The 16933-nt window shown below is 38.4% G+C and overlaps 2 protein-coding genes and 1 pseudogene across 3 annotated transcripts; 1 reads left to right on the top strand and 2 right to left on the bottom strand.

Moving 5' to 3' along the window:
- Positions 1–797: 797 nt before the first annotated feature.
- Positions 798–2642, bottom strand: LOC108175224 (pentatricopeptide repeat-containing protein At5g61370, mitochondrial-like; annotated as a pseudogene).
- Positions 2643–2935: 293 nt separating this feature from the next.
- Positions 2936–4929, top strand: LOC103455377 (vesicle transport v-SNARE 13-like). Of its 2 annotated transcripts, none has more exons than XM_070812002.1 (5): positions 2936–3070; positions 3711–3769; positions 4026–4214; positions 4304–4474; positions 4674–4929. In XM_070812002.1, exons 3-5 carry the CDS (start codon positions 4035–4037, stop codon positions 4824–4826), a joined length of 504 nt encoding a protein of 167 aa, XP_070668103.1. In that variant the 5' UTR covers positions 2936–3070; positions 3711–3769; positions 4026–4034; the 3' UTR covers positions 4827–4929. The 2 variants fall into 2 exon arrangements, with proteins under 2 accessions (XP_070668103.1, XP_070668102.1); XM_070812001.1 differs by having other exon boundaries at positions 2936–3073.
- A 1480-nt stretch (positions 4930–6409) lies between these two features.
- LOC103455376 (two-component response regulator-like APRR1) lies at positions 6410–10468 on the bottom strand. The gene is made up of 6 exons (XM_008394963.4): positions 9878–10468; positions 9207–9368; positions 8971–9104; positions 8394–8549; positions 8023–8104; positions 6410–7802 (listed from the first exon to the last, which is right to left on the bottom strand). The coding sequence occupies exons 1-6, from the start codon at positions 10074–10076 to the stop codon at positions 6850–6852; spliced, it is 1686 nt and encodes a 561-aa protein (XP_008393185.2). The 5' UTR covers positions 10077–10468; the 3' UTR covers positions 6410–6849.
- Positions 10469–16933: the final 6465 nt, after the last annotated feature.

Below are 16933 nucleotides of genomic sequence, written 5' to 3'. Positions count from 1 at the left end.
GAGAAGCCATGTTCGCACAAAATTATCCTTCTGTTGAAAAAGATCCTAATCACACCATTGTGGCTGTCAATTTAAATCCAACTGTTCATTTGAATTTAGTTCACAAGGTTTACGTTGAGATATTCTTTCATGCAACTAAATTTTAGTCATGATAATATTATTGTTAAATAATGTGTCGCGTGTTAAAAAAATAAACTACCTGTGAAATAGATGCTTATTTCATAGTAAATTAAGTACATAAAAGAATCTATTGTGCGTGCAATGATACAAGGTGCAAGGGTAGAAAGGTTACCTTAAGCCATCTGAGCTCGTTTGACTCTTAAGCAAAGGTTTGGAATGTCCCTTCTGGCACTTAAAGTGATGCACACATTTGGTCGAAGTTGAAGTGAATCGGATGGAAACTTTGATTTGGACTGAGATTGGCAGCGAGGAATCCAGATCCTTTTGTGAGGATCTCGAAAATCTGTGAATCATGTCTGTTCATCGTACATCGTACGGTCAGAAATTATTTTAAATAATTTTATTTAAAATTAAACATAAACAGTACTTGACAAAAACTGACCGCACGATATACGATGAACGAATACGATTCACGGATCTTTAGGATCCTCACCAAAAGGATTCTGAGAGGATCCTGTTGGGGCAGCAAGCTTAACTACAAGGGTACATAAACCGCCACCACGTACGACTTTGTGCAATTTGGCCTTTTGATTTAAAAATAATAAGAACAGCCCCAAATAATCTAATAAAAGTGCAATCTTGCAGAAGTGCTCGGAGTTAGGTGGAAAGAAGAGGAATTTGGATTCAACCAACTAAATAAAGGGTTAATAATTAATTCAGCCAAATCAATCTTACTCAATGCGGTGAGTTATCAGAGTTTACAAACATGACAAAAATGTGAAGATAGTGAAAGAAAGCAAATTTTGATTCACATCCCTCTCAAGTCTCCTAAATTTCTCTTAGGTTTCACCATAAGTTTTGACCATGGACAAACTATATGGTTCACCAACCTCGTCGAATTCAACTGACCAACCATTAATCTAATGATACTTCTCGATTCGATGTTGGATGAGGTCCAAAGTTCGAATCCCCACTCCCCAAGTCAAATTCAATTCATTTGGCCAAGGGTTCAAACAAGTATATGAGGCAACAAAACATCCAAGGAGAAAACCAAAACAACAGTTGCATAAGTTACAGGCATACCAATTAAGTTGCGGCGGATTTCTTTTTCTTCTTCAGCATTCCCCTTAAAATCTTTCTCTTCTTCTTCGTCTGCTTTGTCTTCCCGGTCCTCCTTCTAACTTTCACCTCAGCCTTTGCATTGGCGCATTCTGTAAGGTGGAGTTTTTCCTCATTCCTTGTTGGCTTGAAAACCTCAGTGATCGAAGGGTCCAACAAATTGCTCAAGCAGCTAAGAGTGACGCCCATAGATACAGCTTCATCCCAAAGCTCTCTACCCTTTTCAAGGTTCCCTCCCCTACAAAACTTGGGAATCAGCACGTCATAAACCGGACAATATACACCTAATGCGCTTGCCTTCATCCTTTGAAGAAGCTCCAGAGTGGTCTCTCCTTGCCTACGAGTACACCAATCAAATCATATTAGAACTTACAATTCAGTTGTAGGCCCTGTTCAAGCATCTCATCCACCATCTTATTTCCTTTACCAAATCTTCCGGTCAAATACAACACTCTTGCAACAAGGTAATAGCCAATGCAATCCGGAGAGCAACCTGTTATTCATAGTCTCAAGAATGTTACAAGATTCCTTGATTCTTGTTCTTCCCAAAAAAGAAAGCAATATATTGTAACTAATGGAATTTGGAGAAATGCTATAAGACCTCATCTCAATCATAACATTTAGCTCTTCGGGAACAAGTCCAGACGAACTGCGCTTAAAGTTCTCACGCAAAGGCCACGAAGGAATGTGTTGTAGCAAAACAAGTCTGGCATAATCCCAATCGACTTCATTTCTTTGATGATTCTTCTTGCTTCCTTCACATTCTCCTGCACAGACCATCCATACAAAAGACTTATAAATGCAAGGCTCTATACCGGCAATCTTATCCCTGTGGTGCAAAACAACCCCTTCTGCTCTTTTAACGTGCCCTCAAGCGCAAAGCGCATTGACACTGGCAGTGACTGTAACACCGTCTTGAGGTCACTTGTACTTGTCCAAGTTCTTAAACATACCCAAATGCCTCATCTTCCTTGCCCAACTTCACCAAAGTTTAAGCTGCCATTGCGCAGCCCGCCTTCACAATATCAGAGAGTACAATGTTCATTGCCGTGTGGTCCTCAAACCCGAATCCCAAAATTGTAATCCTTCTCTTACAAACCATAACCCAAATTCTTATGACACCAGGAAAAAAACCTTAGCAATCTTCTAGTGGGTGCTTCATTTTTGCAAGAATCGATTACTTGGGTCACAAGCGATGATGTTAAGGAAGCTGTAAGTTTATTTAGGCTCGATTCCAAATCATCCAGACCGCCAATTGCACCCGAAACAATACTACACAGCTCTTGCAGCTCGGGTGGCGCTCTGTCGAGGAGTAAAAACACAAAAAAGCGTTGAGATTTCCGACTACTGACTGCATTCTGCAGCAAAAGCCGCTGCCATTTCGATACCAATACGGAACGCATTTTCTCTGAGGAAATCCGTCGAACAATTGGAGTGCATTATAAAAAGCTCATCCCCAACATCCCCTGCTACCTGACACCAAACAGAATATTATATATCCATGTATGTAACGACACGTCAATACCCGTCCTTTGTACGTGATCCAACGCAACAACCAAGGGCATAATGGGAACATTCGCAAACTCGCAGCCATGCAAAGCTCCAATTCCATCAGTTTTTCCGAAATTGAAAACTGGTTCAATTTTCAGAGTTTGATTAACAAAAAGTTTAATAATTTAGGCACTAATCGGATCGAGGAGAATTGGGTAGGCGGTGGAATCGAGATCGAGAAGGATGAGTGAGGTGTTTGAGGGGTACGAGCGCCAATACTGCGAGCTCTCAGCCAATCTCTCAAGCAAGTGCACGGCTGCCACCGCCGTGGATGGAGGATGTGGTAAAATCTCTGAATAATGAATTGCAATTGTTCTGTGCTTTTTAATTCTCCTTTTCTTTTGTTTTCAGGAACTACATTTTATAGCGTAAATTATGTCAGTTGGCAAAAGCAGTAATTCTAAACTTTTTTTACCTTTTTAGGTTCTCGTTCATGATAAATAAGAGTAGTTGGCTAGAACAGTATATCTCTAAAAAAAAAAATGCATGTGCTTTTTACTTCTTTTTTTGTGGGTTTTTGTGTTTGATAGGAATATGATGCATGATACATGCATTCGGGTTCCTTAGCGGTCAACTGTTAATGTCGGGTGCAATAACAACATTGAATTGTAAAATTCAAGCATAGTGTATTGGTTGGATTCATCATGCATTTGTTTGTTGTTTTTATTTTTTGGTTCAATTTGAAAATGGGGTGTGATATCCACACACCATTTTTTACTTCTCACACACCTTTCTAATTTTCGATTATCGGATCGGATGAATTGAAGAAGATCAACGGACAGAAATTAACAAAAGGTGTGTGAGAAGTAAAAAATGGTGTGGATAGCACACCCCTTTGAAAATTTGTAACATGGTGGTGCTTATGAGAGACTTTAGAATGTACATAAAAGGTGGTGCTTATGTGAATTCTTGCTTTGCAGAGAAAAAGAATCAGATAATTGCAGAGGTAAAAGCTGGATTTGAGGATGCAGATACTTTGGTATGGCACTAACTCCAGTTAAAATCCATGGTTTAGATGTTTCATGTTTGTTGTGTTTATGTAGAAAAACTTTAGTAAGGTTGTCTGATTAGGGCAGCTCTCACACCATATGAGACCAACGTAGGCTATGGTGAAACCAAAACACAGAGGGTCAAGAGGTGCTCTACGGATTTTGTGGTGTAGCAACCGTACCCAAGTTTTCTTCTGTTTATGACATTAGATTGATGCTTTATGCCATGTTGGAAAACTTATCCAGCTTAGGAATATGGACCTTGAGGCAAGGAGTTTGCAGCCAAGTGTGAAGGCAGCTCTTCTTGCTAAGCTAAGAGGATACAAGGCTGATTTGAACAATTTGAAGAGCCAACTGAAGAGAATGGCATCACCTGTCGTGAATTTCGCAGCTCGGGATGAACTGTTGGAGCCCGGATCGGCAGATTCCTTGACGGTTATGCATCATCTCTATACCTTATCTCTCTCTATGCGTGTTAGCTTGTCAAGATTTCTTGTTCATAGGATGTTTTGGTTGTGTGACAGACATCGAATGATCAACGAGGAAGATTGTTGATGACGACTGACAGGTTAAATCAGTCGACGGACAGAATCAAGGAGAGTAGAAGAGCAATGCTGGAAACCGAGGAGCTTGGGGTCTCAATCCTCCAAGATTTGCACCAACAACGCCAGTCACTTCTACATGCTCACAATACAGTATGTCTGTTATGCCTGTACCTCCTTTTGCTTTGTGTCATTTGCCCTGGAAAGCATATGCTTGTTGCTTACGTGGCGAGAGATATAGGACGAGGGGGATATATCCACGGTTACATTAGATAATCTCCGATGAATTAGGCTAACGAGAAAATGAGATTGTCGAGGTGGTCACCCTAATTTCGTTTCTATGTGTTGGCAGCTCCGCGGGGCGGATGAAAGTATCAGCAAGAGCAAGAAGGTGCTGACCGCCATGACGAGGAGTATGAACAGGAACAAATGGATTGTCGGCTCCATCATCGGAGTTTTTGCCGTTGCAATCTTGTTTATCCTTTATCTTAAGATTACGCGCTAGCTAATGTTTGTCTGGAATTTCACTCTGATACTGGTGTGTATGTTATTGGATATTGCTTCTGGTTGATTCGGGCAAAAGGGCAAACAGAGTTGTCTTTTCGTTATATCCTTGCAAAATTTGGTGTTAGAACGAATGAAAAGCAGCCATGGATTCGTTTGAGACGAACAGCATGGCCGGAGATGGCCGGAGAAAACAGAGTAGACCGTGTATTGGGGGCAAGGAAGAAAATATCGTTAATATCGGTAGTCCGAAAACACGGAAATATCGATGGAAATATCGGGATAATATCGATATCGATAAAAATTACATGGAAACCACGGAAATTGTAAGAAAAACTTGGAAATTTTTATTGAAACTTTGCAGGATGTTTATTTAGTCAATTATCTATTAGTTTATCACAAAAAATTGGAATGAAATGCATTGCATGATGGATTTAACTGATTTAAGTTAATTATATAGCGAGCTGGCAAACATTGTGAGTGTAGAAAATATGTAGTAATTAATGAAAGAAGTTTAAACACACCATAATCATTTATATATAATGAATTAGTACAATATTTTACACTTTATACATTGCATGGTAAGATACATGAGTGACTAAGTACCACATAGAGTTCCTATGATGTTCAAAATTTTCACTATCTTCATCATCTCTATGTGTAGAGTAAGCCCCAGTTTGGGGTTGAGGTGATTTTAAAAAAAGCTCCTATGAAAAAAAGCTGGGAGTGTTTTTGGTGTTTGGTAAACTAAAAAAAAGGGGCTTATTTTGGAAGCTGCTGTGAGAATAAGCTGAAATCAAAGGAAAAAGCTGAAGCTGCCATTTGTAGCTTTGGAAAACTAGTTTTTTTTCAAAGCACACAGAACTATAGTGCTCCTTTAATGAAAAGACCCACTATCAGACTGCTTTTTTTTCCAAAAGCACTTTTACAAAAAAGTTTACCAAACACTCTGCTGATTTATTTCACAGTCGCTTATTCTCACAGCAGCTTTTTTTCAAAGCACAACAATACCAAACCATGACAATGGCTTTCAAGCACCGAAACCCAAAAGTCAATAGGAAACCGAATACTTCGGTATTTTTCGGGATTTCGGGATTACCAAACAAATGGGATTTGGAAACCAATCCCATATCGAAAATTTCGGTATTTTTCGGGATAGTTTTGGTTTGGGACTTTTTCGGTTTGGTTTGGGATTTTTGGGAATTTTTTCCAACCATACATGTAAGTGACCAAATAAAAAATTAAAAAATTAAAAACCACATGCCATTGACTAAGTAATTAATTGACACAATTTAAAATATAATACCACAAAAAATTTGGAATATGTGCAAATTTGTTTCTTGCAAAAAGAATTCAAAACAAAACCATATATACAAATAGTTTAGCATGTTTTCACAAAAACGTAAGTGGTATGGTGGTCAAGGCGCTGAAGGAGTTAGATGGGAGGAGTTCGAATCCCCTTATGTGCATTATCGATATTTTCATCAGTGATTGGGGGAGCACAGAGGCCTCCTTTCGGGAAGTCACAAATTGTGTCTTTCTTTTGTTCTGCAAACGATACTTTTTACATCAAAGAAGGTAAGAGGCACAAGAAATCTTCAAAACTTTCACAAAAATTAAGGAAACAGAACAAAAGAAGTATGATATCTCGATTACCATAAAATTCCATATACTAACAAGAAGAGAAAACACCGTTCTCCTGTTTAAGTCATTGTTTAAATCTAAAACTTCTTGACAGAAAAATTCGGAAGATGAGCCCATTTCCGGTTTGGATTTCGGACATGGATGAATCAAGGATGAAAGGTTCCCGACCTCAAGAGCTCTACACTGAGTGTCTGTTGGGCTATTCTGTAACTCAAGAAGATGGACAGCGGGATACTTTACGATGATCTGATCTTTGATTACTGAAATAGAACCAGTAGCTTGAACCCTTGATCAATGTCCAACCAATACGACGATGCACCCAGTATACTTCAATTAAACCATGCAACACAAATCCCCACTCATCCATATAGGTAATATTATCAAGAAGCACCATCTTCCGGGGAGGAATCCCTTGATGCAAGCTCCTCGTCATCCTTTTCATCCTCCTCCTCCTCATCATCTTCAACAGAAGCAGGCTCGCCGTTAAGATCCACATTTACACCATTTAACTTCCCCACAAATTGTCCCCGCACACGAGGTCTCCTTTCGGCAAGTTTCTTTCTATTTACATACCTGATCTTTTTATCAAAACAGCGCTCCTTTCTTTTTTGCCTAAATTTAATCAATGCTGCCTCCCTTCTGTCAACCTTATTTAGATTCACTTCAGTGGATGCTGAACTTCCAAATGATGGCCATGGCTGAGCATTCGGCATTTGTTGACCAGGTTGCGAGCATACACTATAATAGGGGAACGAAGCCATCCCATTTAGGTGTGGAGGGCAGTGTGGAAAATGATTGTATTGCGGCATCATAGCATGATTTTGCATGTCATGCAGATTCTTTTGATAAACTTCGGGTGATGATGACATCATAACTTGATTGACAGCTCCCGACATATAATATTGATAGGCGGCTTGGGCAGGTAGGCCAGAAAAATCATGTTGAGGTTCATTTCTTGGATGTGCAGGCACCAGAGAGGATCTGTCTTCCTCAAAACTGCTCTGATTTTGAAGTTCCATTGATCCAGACGGGGTACTAGACCTCTCCAAAGAAAGAGAATCTGGGATACTGTTACTGCTCGGCAAGTCATCTCCCTGTGAGTTGCTTTCCCACGCCTCTCCATTTCCATGTACTTGGGGATCATCAACCACTTGGTGAACACATTCTTCATGTTTCTCTTCTATCCTCAAATTTTCAGTGGCAATGTCTTCAATATGTGCAACCACCTGAGGATTGATTTTTAGTTTGCTTGATTTCACATACGTAAAGAAGGCAGATGACTTGCCAACGCCAATCTTTAGTTCGCTCTTCTTTGGGGCAGATAAAAACTTTCCTAAGAACATAATCAGAGAAAATGGAAAAAGTTATTTGTGTAAAAGATGAAAATGTCATACTGAAAAACTATTATCCTTAAAGATAGGTTTTTGCTTTACTCAAATTAGTGAAGTCGAATGAATAACACAATAGTATTAGCCATACATGATGGTGTTTGAAGTGAACACATGTTACGACATATGATACAACAAAATTTCTCAATGTCACAAGTGGCTCACCAGTTTGCCGGTCACTTATTCCTGGAACATCGGGCCGAAATTCTGATATATTCTCGACTGGAAGCTCCATAACAGGAGTAGACTAAAAAATAAAATTAATTAATTAACGATCATGCCTTAACTCTATATATAATAAATATTAAGTTAATCTTAGATCCAACAACAACAACAAAGCCTTTTCCCACTAAGTGGGGTCGGCTATATGAATCCTAAAACGCCATTGCGCGATTTCGTTCTGAATTCATTTTCATAAGGATTCGACGTAACTGAGGAGTGCCGGCTGTCGACTACCTGACGCCCTCCCCCTCCTCCTTTACCCAACCAAAAAAATTCATCTTCAAAAAAGTAAATTATAAATAGTAAACAGTCACCTTATCTTCCTCGGGAGCTGAGGTTCCTGTCTCAGGATTGCCCAATTTATCATCTGTATCATCCGAGAATAAAGTAGTACTGTTCGTATTAGATCCGCTAGGGTCTGATATCACCAGATCAACATAATTTATAAGGTTCTTCTCTGCTAGCCCAAGCTGCCAAATACATAAAATAAAAATGTTTTAGTTACTAATTTGAGAGGATATAGTAGTATCCTAGTGCATATGCATCAGTTAGGGATGAGGAACTTGAAAAAAGAGGTATTACATACACGAAAGTACATTCAACTAAAAGAGTACGAACTTTAGCTTTAGAAGTGAGAAGGCTGAGAAGCCAAGTAATTTGATTGCATGCTTTGTTCTGAACTATCCAACATGGTACATCCACCTAAAAGGGTCATATAAAGATACTAACAGCCCAAATGAAACATCAACTCTTACATGACGGTCATTTCTAACTTGCTATCTTGCTAGGCATCCCTATTGTGTTTATTTCTATCGAGAAAGATTTTGATAAAGCAAGGGGTAATTCGAAGAACAGTTCAGAAACAAAAGCATTAAAGTCGTGCAAACAAACCATGCGCCTTCTTCTCCACATGTGTGTCCACAAGTTCAGAAGCTCATTTGTGCGTAAAGGCTTTACAAGATAGTCTGCTGCTCCAAGCTTCAAGCACTTGACAACAGTAGAGACCTCATCTTGTGCCGACATCACTGACCGAAAAAAAGGTTCAGCAGTGAGGTTAATACTATAATTTTAATATGAAACATTTATCATTGAAAGAAAATGGAAGTAAAAGGATAAGACATGCTTACTGATTACAGGAATGCGCCTTAACTCTCTATCCCGTGTGATGTACTTCAACATTTTCATGCCTTTGCGCATTGGAAGGTCAACTTCGGCAAGTATGAGATCAATATCAGGCCCCTCTGCATTCAATGCATCAATCACTTGTCGAGGAGACTTCACGGAAATAACTGTAAAGCAAAGAAATCGAGAGTCAGAATTGAGCACACAAATCATCTTCTATTGCGTTGGCTTTTTATGTTGGCCTTCCTAAACCTGGTCATCCTGGTGGCGTGTTTGGCATTACTCTTCCCAAAAATTTACTTATTTGAAAATAATCACACCATCTTTCATCTAAACTCTAAAGGATTCATTTGGAAACTCGAGAAAGATAGAAACGATCAAACGTCCGCAACGACAAACAATTCACGTTATCACATACCGTAATTGAGATCATTTCGGTGCACTTTATCTTTGTAGATTGAAAACAAAAAACAGCACAAAGCAACAGAAAATGCAACTCCAACTTGTTTTTTCTTTCTCAGACCATCAAAAAGTTAAAAATTTGGCCTTTCTTTCGCAATTCTCACTCCATTTTCTTAGCAACCAAACAAATGATAAGCTCTAACAATTTCCAAACTTCAAATAGGATGATACGATCAAAGTAATGAACTTTTACAAAAATAAAATATGTTCATACCCTGGTAAGAGCATTTCACAAGAAGCGTGAAAACCTCTTCCGAACTGTACTCGTTGTTATCGCAGAGTAAAATCCTCACCCTGCTCCTGTCGATGAACCCATCAGCACCACCACCGACGCCACAAACGCCGCCGCCGCCGCCGCCGCCGCCGCCGCCAGCTTCAGACTCTCTGTTCAAATTCAGCTCCTTCGGCTCCATAGCAAAATCCACCAAGAACCCCAGGCAAACTCTCCGATCCTACAAAACCTCCATAAATCCAACCAAAATACTCACCGCTCCATCTCCAGGGCTCCAATCAGAATCCCAAATCAGGGTTTTGCTGGTCCCCAACCCCCAATCCCAAGCGTTGACTCCATTTCTTAGTCAAAACCCCAAACCACAAACCCGTCCGCACAATCGCAGGCTCCGAGCAAGCTTATAGGGCGGTTGGGAATTCGAGATGACCGCGGGAGAGAAGCTGATAGAATTGATACTTAAAAAGAGTTACAAGTTCGGATCACCGGCCACCAGCGGCGCACGATAGCACCAGCCGATGAGTTGGAAAAAAAAAACAAAAAAGAAAAGTTAGCAGGAAAAAAAAGTGAAATTTTAAATAAATCTCACTAAAATCTATATAATATTACGTGTAAGATTCGCTAGCGTGCGCGTGGGGGAGTATTAGGCGTAGGATAGAGAGGAGGATACGTGAATGGTTGGGGGACAAATAACAAAAGTGTAAAAAAGTAAGATCATCTCCAACCGAAGGGTTTAGAGGGCTAAAGGGTCGAAAATAGTTCGAAAATCGTCTTCAACCGAGGGCTAGGCCAGAGTGCTCTGGAATCTGGGAGGGCTCCATGGAATCGGAGAGGGCTAGAGGGCTGGAAGGCTGGCTGGCTGGCTGGCTATTTTTTTTTTAATGTTTTGTTATTCCTGTCGGTTATAAGCGACATGATTTCTTAATAAAAAATTCAAATGCAACGGCTAGTAGCCGTTGCATTTGTTTTTGTTTTTGTTTTTTTTTACAATTTAATTATTATTTTTTATTTACAAAATTTTTCATATAACTTCTATTTTTTCCTATAACTTCTATTTCACAAAATTTATTTCATATTTTTTTTTAAATTCCATTTTTTCCCTATAACTTCTATTCCACAAAATTTATTGCATATTTTTTTTAAATTCCATTTTTTTCCTATAACTTCTATTTTACAAAATTTGTTTCATATTTTTTTTAAATTCCATTTTTTTTCCTATAACTTTTATTTCACAAAATTTGTTTCATATTTTTTTTTAAATTCTTTTTTTTTTCTTATAACTTCCTAAGTCATTATACAACATTAAATTAAATTAAGTAACATGAAACAACATTAAACAATATGAATTAAAGTTGTAGTTTTTAAATAATAAATTATGTTTGGCCCTATGATCATTTGGCCCTCGGTTGGAGACGGTTTTTTGTGAAATGGCTAAAACGAGCCCTCTGGCCCTCTAGCCATCGGTTGGAGACGGAGGCAAATATGACCATGTACTGTTCATTAAAATATTAATATCTTGGAGAATCTTGGAGGGTTAGAAGGCTAAAACGAGTCATCTGACCAGCCATCGGTTGGAGATGGCCTAAGGGGATTTAGCCTTTTATTTATTTATTTTATTATGTTCAACTAAAGGTATGAAACTTTATTAAACATACAACACAAATTTACAAACTACTGACTCGCATACAAAATATACAAACCAAAAAGGACCAACCCAAAAAACACAAAAAGCGCAACCAAAGGTTGAGCCCAAACTGGAAAAACCGAGAACAACCTAGATCTCTGCTGCAGCCTTTTGCACACCAGTAAATCCCATCCAGCAGCCCGCTTCCACGCTTCCAACGAAGCATCCCCACTCTGATTGCCTCTATCAGCTGAGAACAACTCTTCAATCGCAACCACAAGCTGGAAAAAACCACCCTTGAAGCCTGTGGAGATCCACATGCAACGAACCAATGAGAACACCGGAATTCGATACACCGACTCGATAAATCACGACGAATCGCGATGAAAAGTGACTACAAATCGAATTGGAAATGACTTAGAAAAAGGGATGCCAAAGAATTGTGGAGAACAAACTAGAAAAGGAGCAAAGGGAAAACATAACAAACAGAGAAGAAACTGCCACCGACCCCAACCGGAGCTAGGATCAGCGACAACGAAAAGTGACGAAATTGCAAACACTCACACAAGACAGTGAGAAATGCTCTCAAGCAAAGAGAAAGGAAAGCTTAATAGTTGTGTTTAAGCCTTTCAGGTTAGAGACAGTCAGGACACACATTTTATTTATTTATTTTTATTGAAAATAATAATCTATTTATTTCTTGGATATTTTTTTGAGAAATATTCTCTCAAAGTGTGGACTCTCTGTTACCTCACTGCTTAACGTTAATTTCCACGGTAACGTTATAAAATATTGTGCGAAAAAAAACATAAGCTGATAGAGAATCTTTTTAACATTTCTCTATTATTTTTTGGGTTTTCCTAGAGAAGATTATATGTTAAGGAAGAGCGTAAATCTCAAATTTTTACGGTAATAATTATTATCAACTATTGTTATATTATTATTGTATGAAAGCCATTAATATGTAATATTTTCTTAGTTAGTTATGAATGAAAATAACTGAACCGAACTAAACTAAACTGCTAACAAAATGAATAATTTGGCATATTATACAACTAATTTTATGCATGAATGGAACCAATTCACGCTGTTATTTTACATTGATTTGTGTATATTCCTTTTTTCCCGTGCACTTCTCCTTGTTTTTCTCTTGGATTGAATAAATTAAAAGAAATTTAAGATTCACGAAAAAATGAGGCGTACTACATAAGGAGAAAATGAAAGCGTGAAAATCACTACCCACCCATCCTAACCACAAAACAAGAGCAACCCCCATAACTAAAGAAGAACAACATTTAGGTGAGTCATAAGCAAACGCGATAAGCCAAGTTAGTTAGAACAATGCCCTTTACCTTTACACAAATTTGAATCTCTCTTCCCGTAGTTAGACTAGTTTAATGTGGACCGTCGCTCGAATCATAAAAAACATAAGCAGGATGCCTGCATGTGTATTATGGGAGGGGATGTATCTGCTAGCGTATACAGGGTATACTCTTCTTCTCCAAGATTTTTGCTCCACATGCTTTTTTACAAAATGATATCACAAGCAGGTGGCTGTCACATCCTTTACCAAATCAAATTTCAAGCACATTAAGCACATGGAATTGTTCAAAACAAGGCAAAATATGATAAATTCAGAAATCCAAATAACACGCAAAAGCTAGTTCAGAGACGGCGAGGAAATTCCATTGATATCAAACAGAAATTACAAAAGCCAAGTACACCCAACTCCCTCCCTCTTCACCAAATGGGTTTGCTGCTCGAACTTTCTCTCTATCTGACGAACTGCTCTAGGTGCAAATACATGCCCTCACCAGCAAGTGCGCTGGAGAAGCCAAAATAAATGCAAGAGGAAGTGTAGTCAATAAGACACTGACTTCATAGGCAGATGGAAACTCAACCAACAAAGAAAAGCTTTCACAATTAAGCCAACTTCAAGAAGAATCGACGTAAATCTATCACACGTTGAGAGTTGGGGGGACTGGGACCATCTTACAGCACCATGACATGGATGAAGCTGAGCTGCTGTTATTGCCTAACCAAGCACATTAACCTGTAGATAGCTTTCCTACTTGCCCCTATCGATCAAAATAGCTAAAGCGATATGTAACCGTCGCTTGGATGGAAGCTCAGCCGATGCATGCATTCTCAGTTGCACGATCAGAAATTGATCTCACTCAAGCTGGCTCAGTTTCTTCCTATTTCTCGAAGAAAGATAAGGGTCGGGACATTCACGCTAAATACAGGAGATATTTGTTAAAGGCATTGTTGGAGTATCTTCTGTGGTTGCATATCTGATGATTAGTACAACCACGCCATCTTTACCCCCAAAAACACCTTCAACACCGTCTTCGAAGTATCCTATAATAGTCAATGAACATTCTGATGATCCATGCGTATCAAGTTCAACTTACTAATCTGTCGAAAAACAACAGAAGAAGTCTGCATCAAATGTCTTATGGGCTTCTGCGATCCTGAGCAAGATGAAGATAGAGAGAACTAACAACGATCCCATAAAGGAGTACAAACCAACTCTCTTCAATGAAACAGAATTGTTAATTTTTCTATGGATCTCTCCGTGTAACTTCTTTATGCTCTTTGATATAAAAATATCTGGATAATTTGATCCAATATTGATGTAAATACATGTTTTGTTTTGTTTTTGTTTTTGGGTCGAAGAACCATGTTCTTGGTACAACGATAATTTCTAAATATGGAGTATGAGTTATTGGGTTTGCTTGATTATTCTTTTTTATGGAGTCTTGGTAGTTTAGCGGCCATGAACATTTCAAGGTTTGAGAGATAGAGCCACTGAAATTTTAAAGACGTTTGGTTCTTCTGGAAAGGAGAAAGGTTGAAGGTATAGAGAGGGCATAATATTATTAAAAATAATGCTAGGTAGATTAATTTTCCAACCAAATTTGTAAACTAGTACCATGTGATGTGTCATTAATAAGAAACAATCAAATGAATTAATACTTAAAACCGCGTCATATGGCCCAAAAATTAAAGTTTTTAAAAAATTGTATCTCTAGCATTACCTTGAAAAAAATATAACAATCAAACTCGCAATACATTAACTTTTGAAGTACTATTACGTGGAGGGAGAGTCCTTTCGGACTCGGTTGAGGGGCAAGTGCCCTTAAGCATTTCTCTTGTTATATCAGTGCGAGTTTAATAGAGGTCAATCGTATTTATTAATTGTGAGATTAGATTAATTATATGTTCTCGACTTTGGTTGTATTAGCATTATTAGAAATTAAAAACTTGAAAATGCATTTTGTGTTTTAGATAATTTTGAGTTTGAACTAGAGATCTCAAGTACAAAGATGAATGGTCTTAATCAATCGTAATCCTTTTTCATTAACCTTTTATATAAGATCAGTAAATGAGAACAAACACCCTTAGAACTATAAGTTTTATACAAAAACACTTTGAGAACTCAATTCAAAAAACCACTAGTCACGTTCTAATTCCCTTTATAGCGGTGAAACATATAAAAATAAAACAAATTATTTTTCTTATATTGCGTCATCTTACTCCCTCCATGACGCTTGTTAATCAAACAGGATCCTCTCCGGATCCTTTTGGTGATAATTTTAGAGATCTATGAATCGTATTGGTTCATTATACATTGTGCGGTCAGTTTTTGTTAAGTATTGTTTGTGTTTAATTTTAATAAAAATATTTAAATTGATTTCTGATTGCACGATGTATGATGAATGAACAAGATTTACGGATCTCTGAGATCCTCACAAAGAGAATCCGGGAAGGATCCGGATTCCTTGTTAATAGCTTCATGTAGGATGTCATATGATTAATTGTTTATTTTTTTTTCATTTTTTATTAAAAAGAGGGTGTGAATTAGGGAAAATACTCATCGTCGAATCCATTTGTAACATCCCACATCGTCCAGGGGAGTGGATCCTCTAAGCCTTATATGTATATTCTCATCTCTACCTAGCACGAGGCTTTTTGGGAGCTCACTGGCTTCAGGTTCCGTAAGAACTCCGAAGTTAAGCGAGTTCGGGCGAGAGCAATCCCAAGATGGGTGATCCACTGAGAAGTTCTCGTGTGAGTTCCCAGAAACAAAACCGTAAGGGTGTGGTGGGGGCCCAAAGCGGACAATATCGTGCTACGGTGGAGTCGAGCCTGAGATGTGTGGGAGCCCGGGCCGGGATGTGACAATTTGGTATCAGAGCCAATCCCTGGCAGGAAGTGTGCCGACGAGGACGTCGAGCCCCTAAGGGGGGTGGATTGTAACATCCCATATCGCCCAGGGGAGTGGATCCTCCAAGCCTTATATGTATATTCTCATCTCTACCTAGCACGAGGCTTTTTGGGAGCTTACTAGCTTCGGGTTCCATTGGAACTCCGAAGTTAAGCGAGTTCACGCGAGAGCAATCTTAGGATAGGCGATCCACGGGGAAGTTCTGGTGTGAGTTCCCAGAAACAAAACCGTGAGGGCGTGGTTGAGGCCCAAAGAGAACAATATCGTGCTACGGTAGAGTCGAGCCTGGGATGTGGTGGGGGCCCTGGCCGGGATGTGACACCATTTCCTAGGGATCTAGAAATCCCGTGATTGTAACCATTTATCATATATCATGCGGTTATAAATCATTTTAAAATTTAAAATTAAATATAAATAGTACCTAACAAAAACTGACCGCATGATGTACGATGAATAGGAATGGGCAAATACCCATTGGTTATGGGTGACTGCGGTTACCCGTCCATTTAAATTAAACGGTTACGGTTATGGGTGACCGTTTAGATAAATAAACGGTTATGGGTATAACCGTTTACCCGCGAAATTTAAATGAGCGGTTATGGGTATTAACCACGGTTATAAACGGATAACCGTTTACTCATTTATTTTATATATGTAAAACTAACACAAACCATGTTCTTGATCAAATAATACTTAGCACCAAATAAATTAGCAAGGAATTCATCGGTCCTTCTTTCAATAACACTACTACAGGAATGATGATTCTCATCATCGAGGAATTGGCCAAATTAATTTAAATTCCTTACGGGTGACCGTGAAATTGACAGAAATGCTTTGACAGAAATGTCTTCTAAACAATTTTTGTAACCCAAAAATACTTAGCAAATATTATATTTACCTTCATTAGTAACAGTTAAAAATATCGTCCGTAAACTATTATTTCAATTATTGGAATGGTATAAGGACTTAAAAAATTAAAATATGGAAATGTATGATGAATGTACCTATAACAGTGTTTAATTGTCAAAAAAAAAAAATTATGACAATTTTTTTTAATTTTCAAGTTGTTAAAAAACATGTAGATAGGTGAAAAAAGGGTAATGGTAAAAAAAAAAGATTAACGGTTAAAAAGGATAAATGGGTAAACGGGTATTAAACGGTTACGGTTAAATGGGTATGCGGTTAT

Source organism: Malus domestica, chromosome 14, assembly GCF_042453785.1.
Source record: "Malus domestica chromosome 14, GDT2T_hap1".
NCBI lineage: Eukaryota > Viridiplantae > Streptophyta > Magnoliopsida > Rosales > Rosaceae > Malus > Malus domestica.
This window is presented reverse-complemented; position numbering and strand designations above follow the sequence as displayed.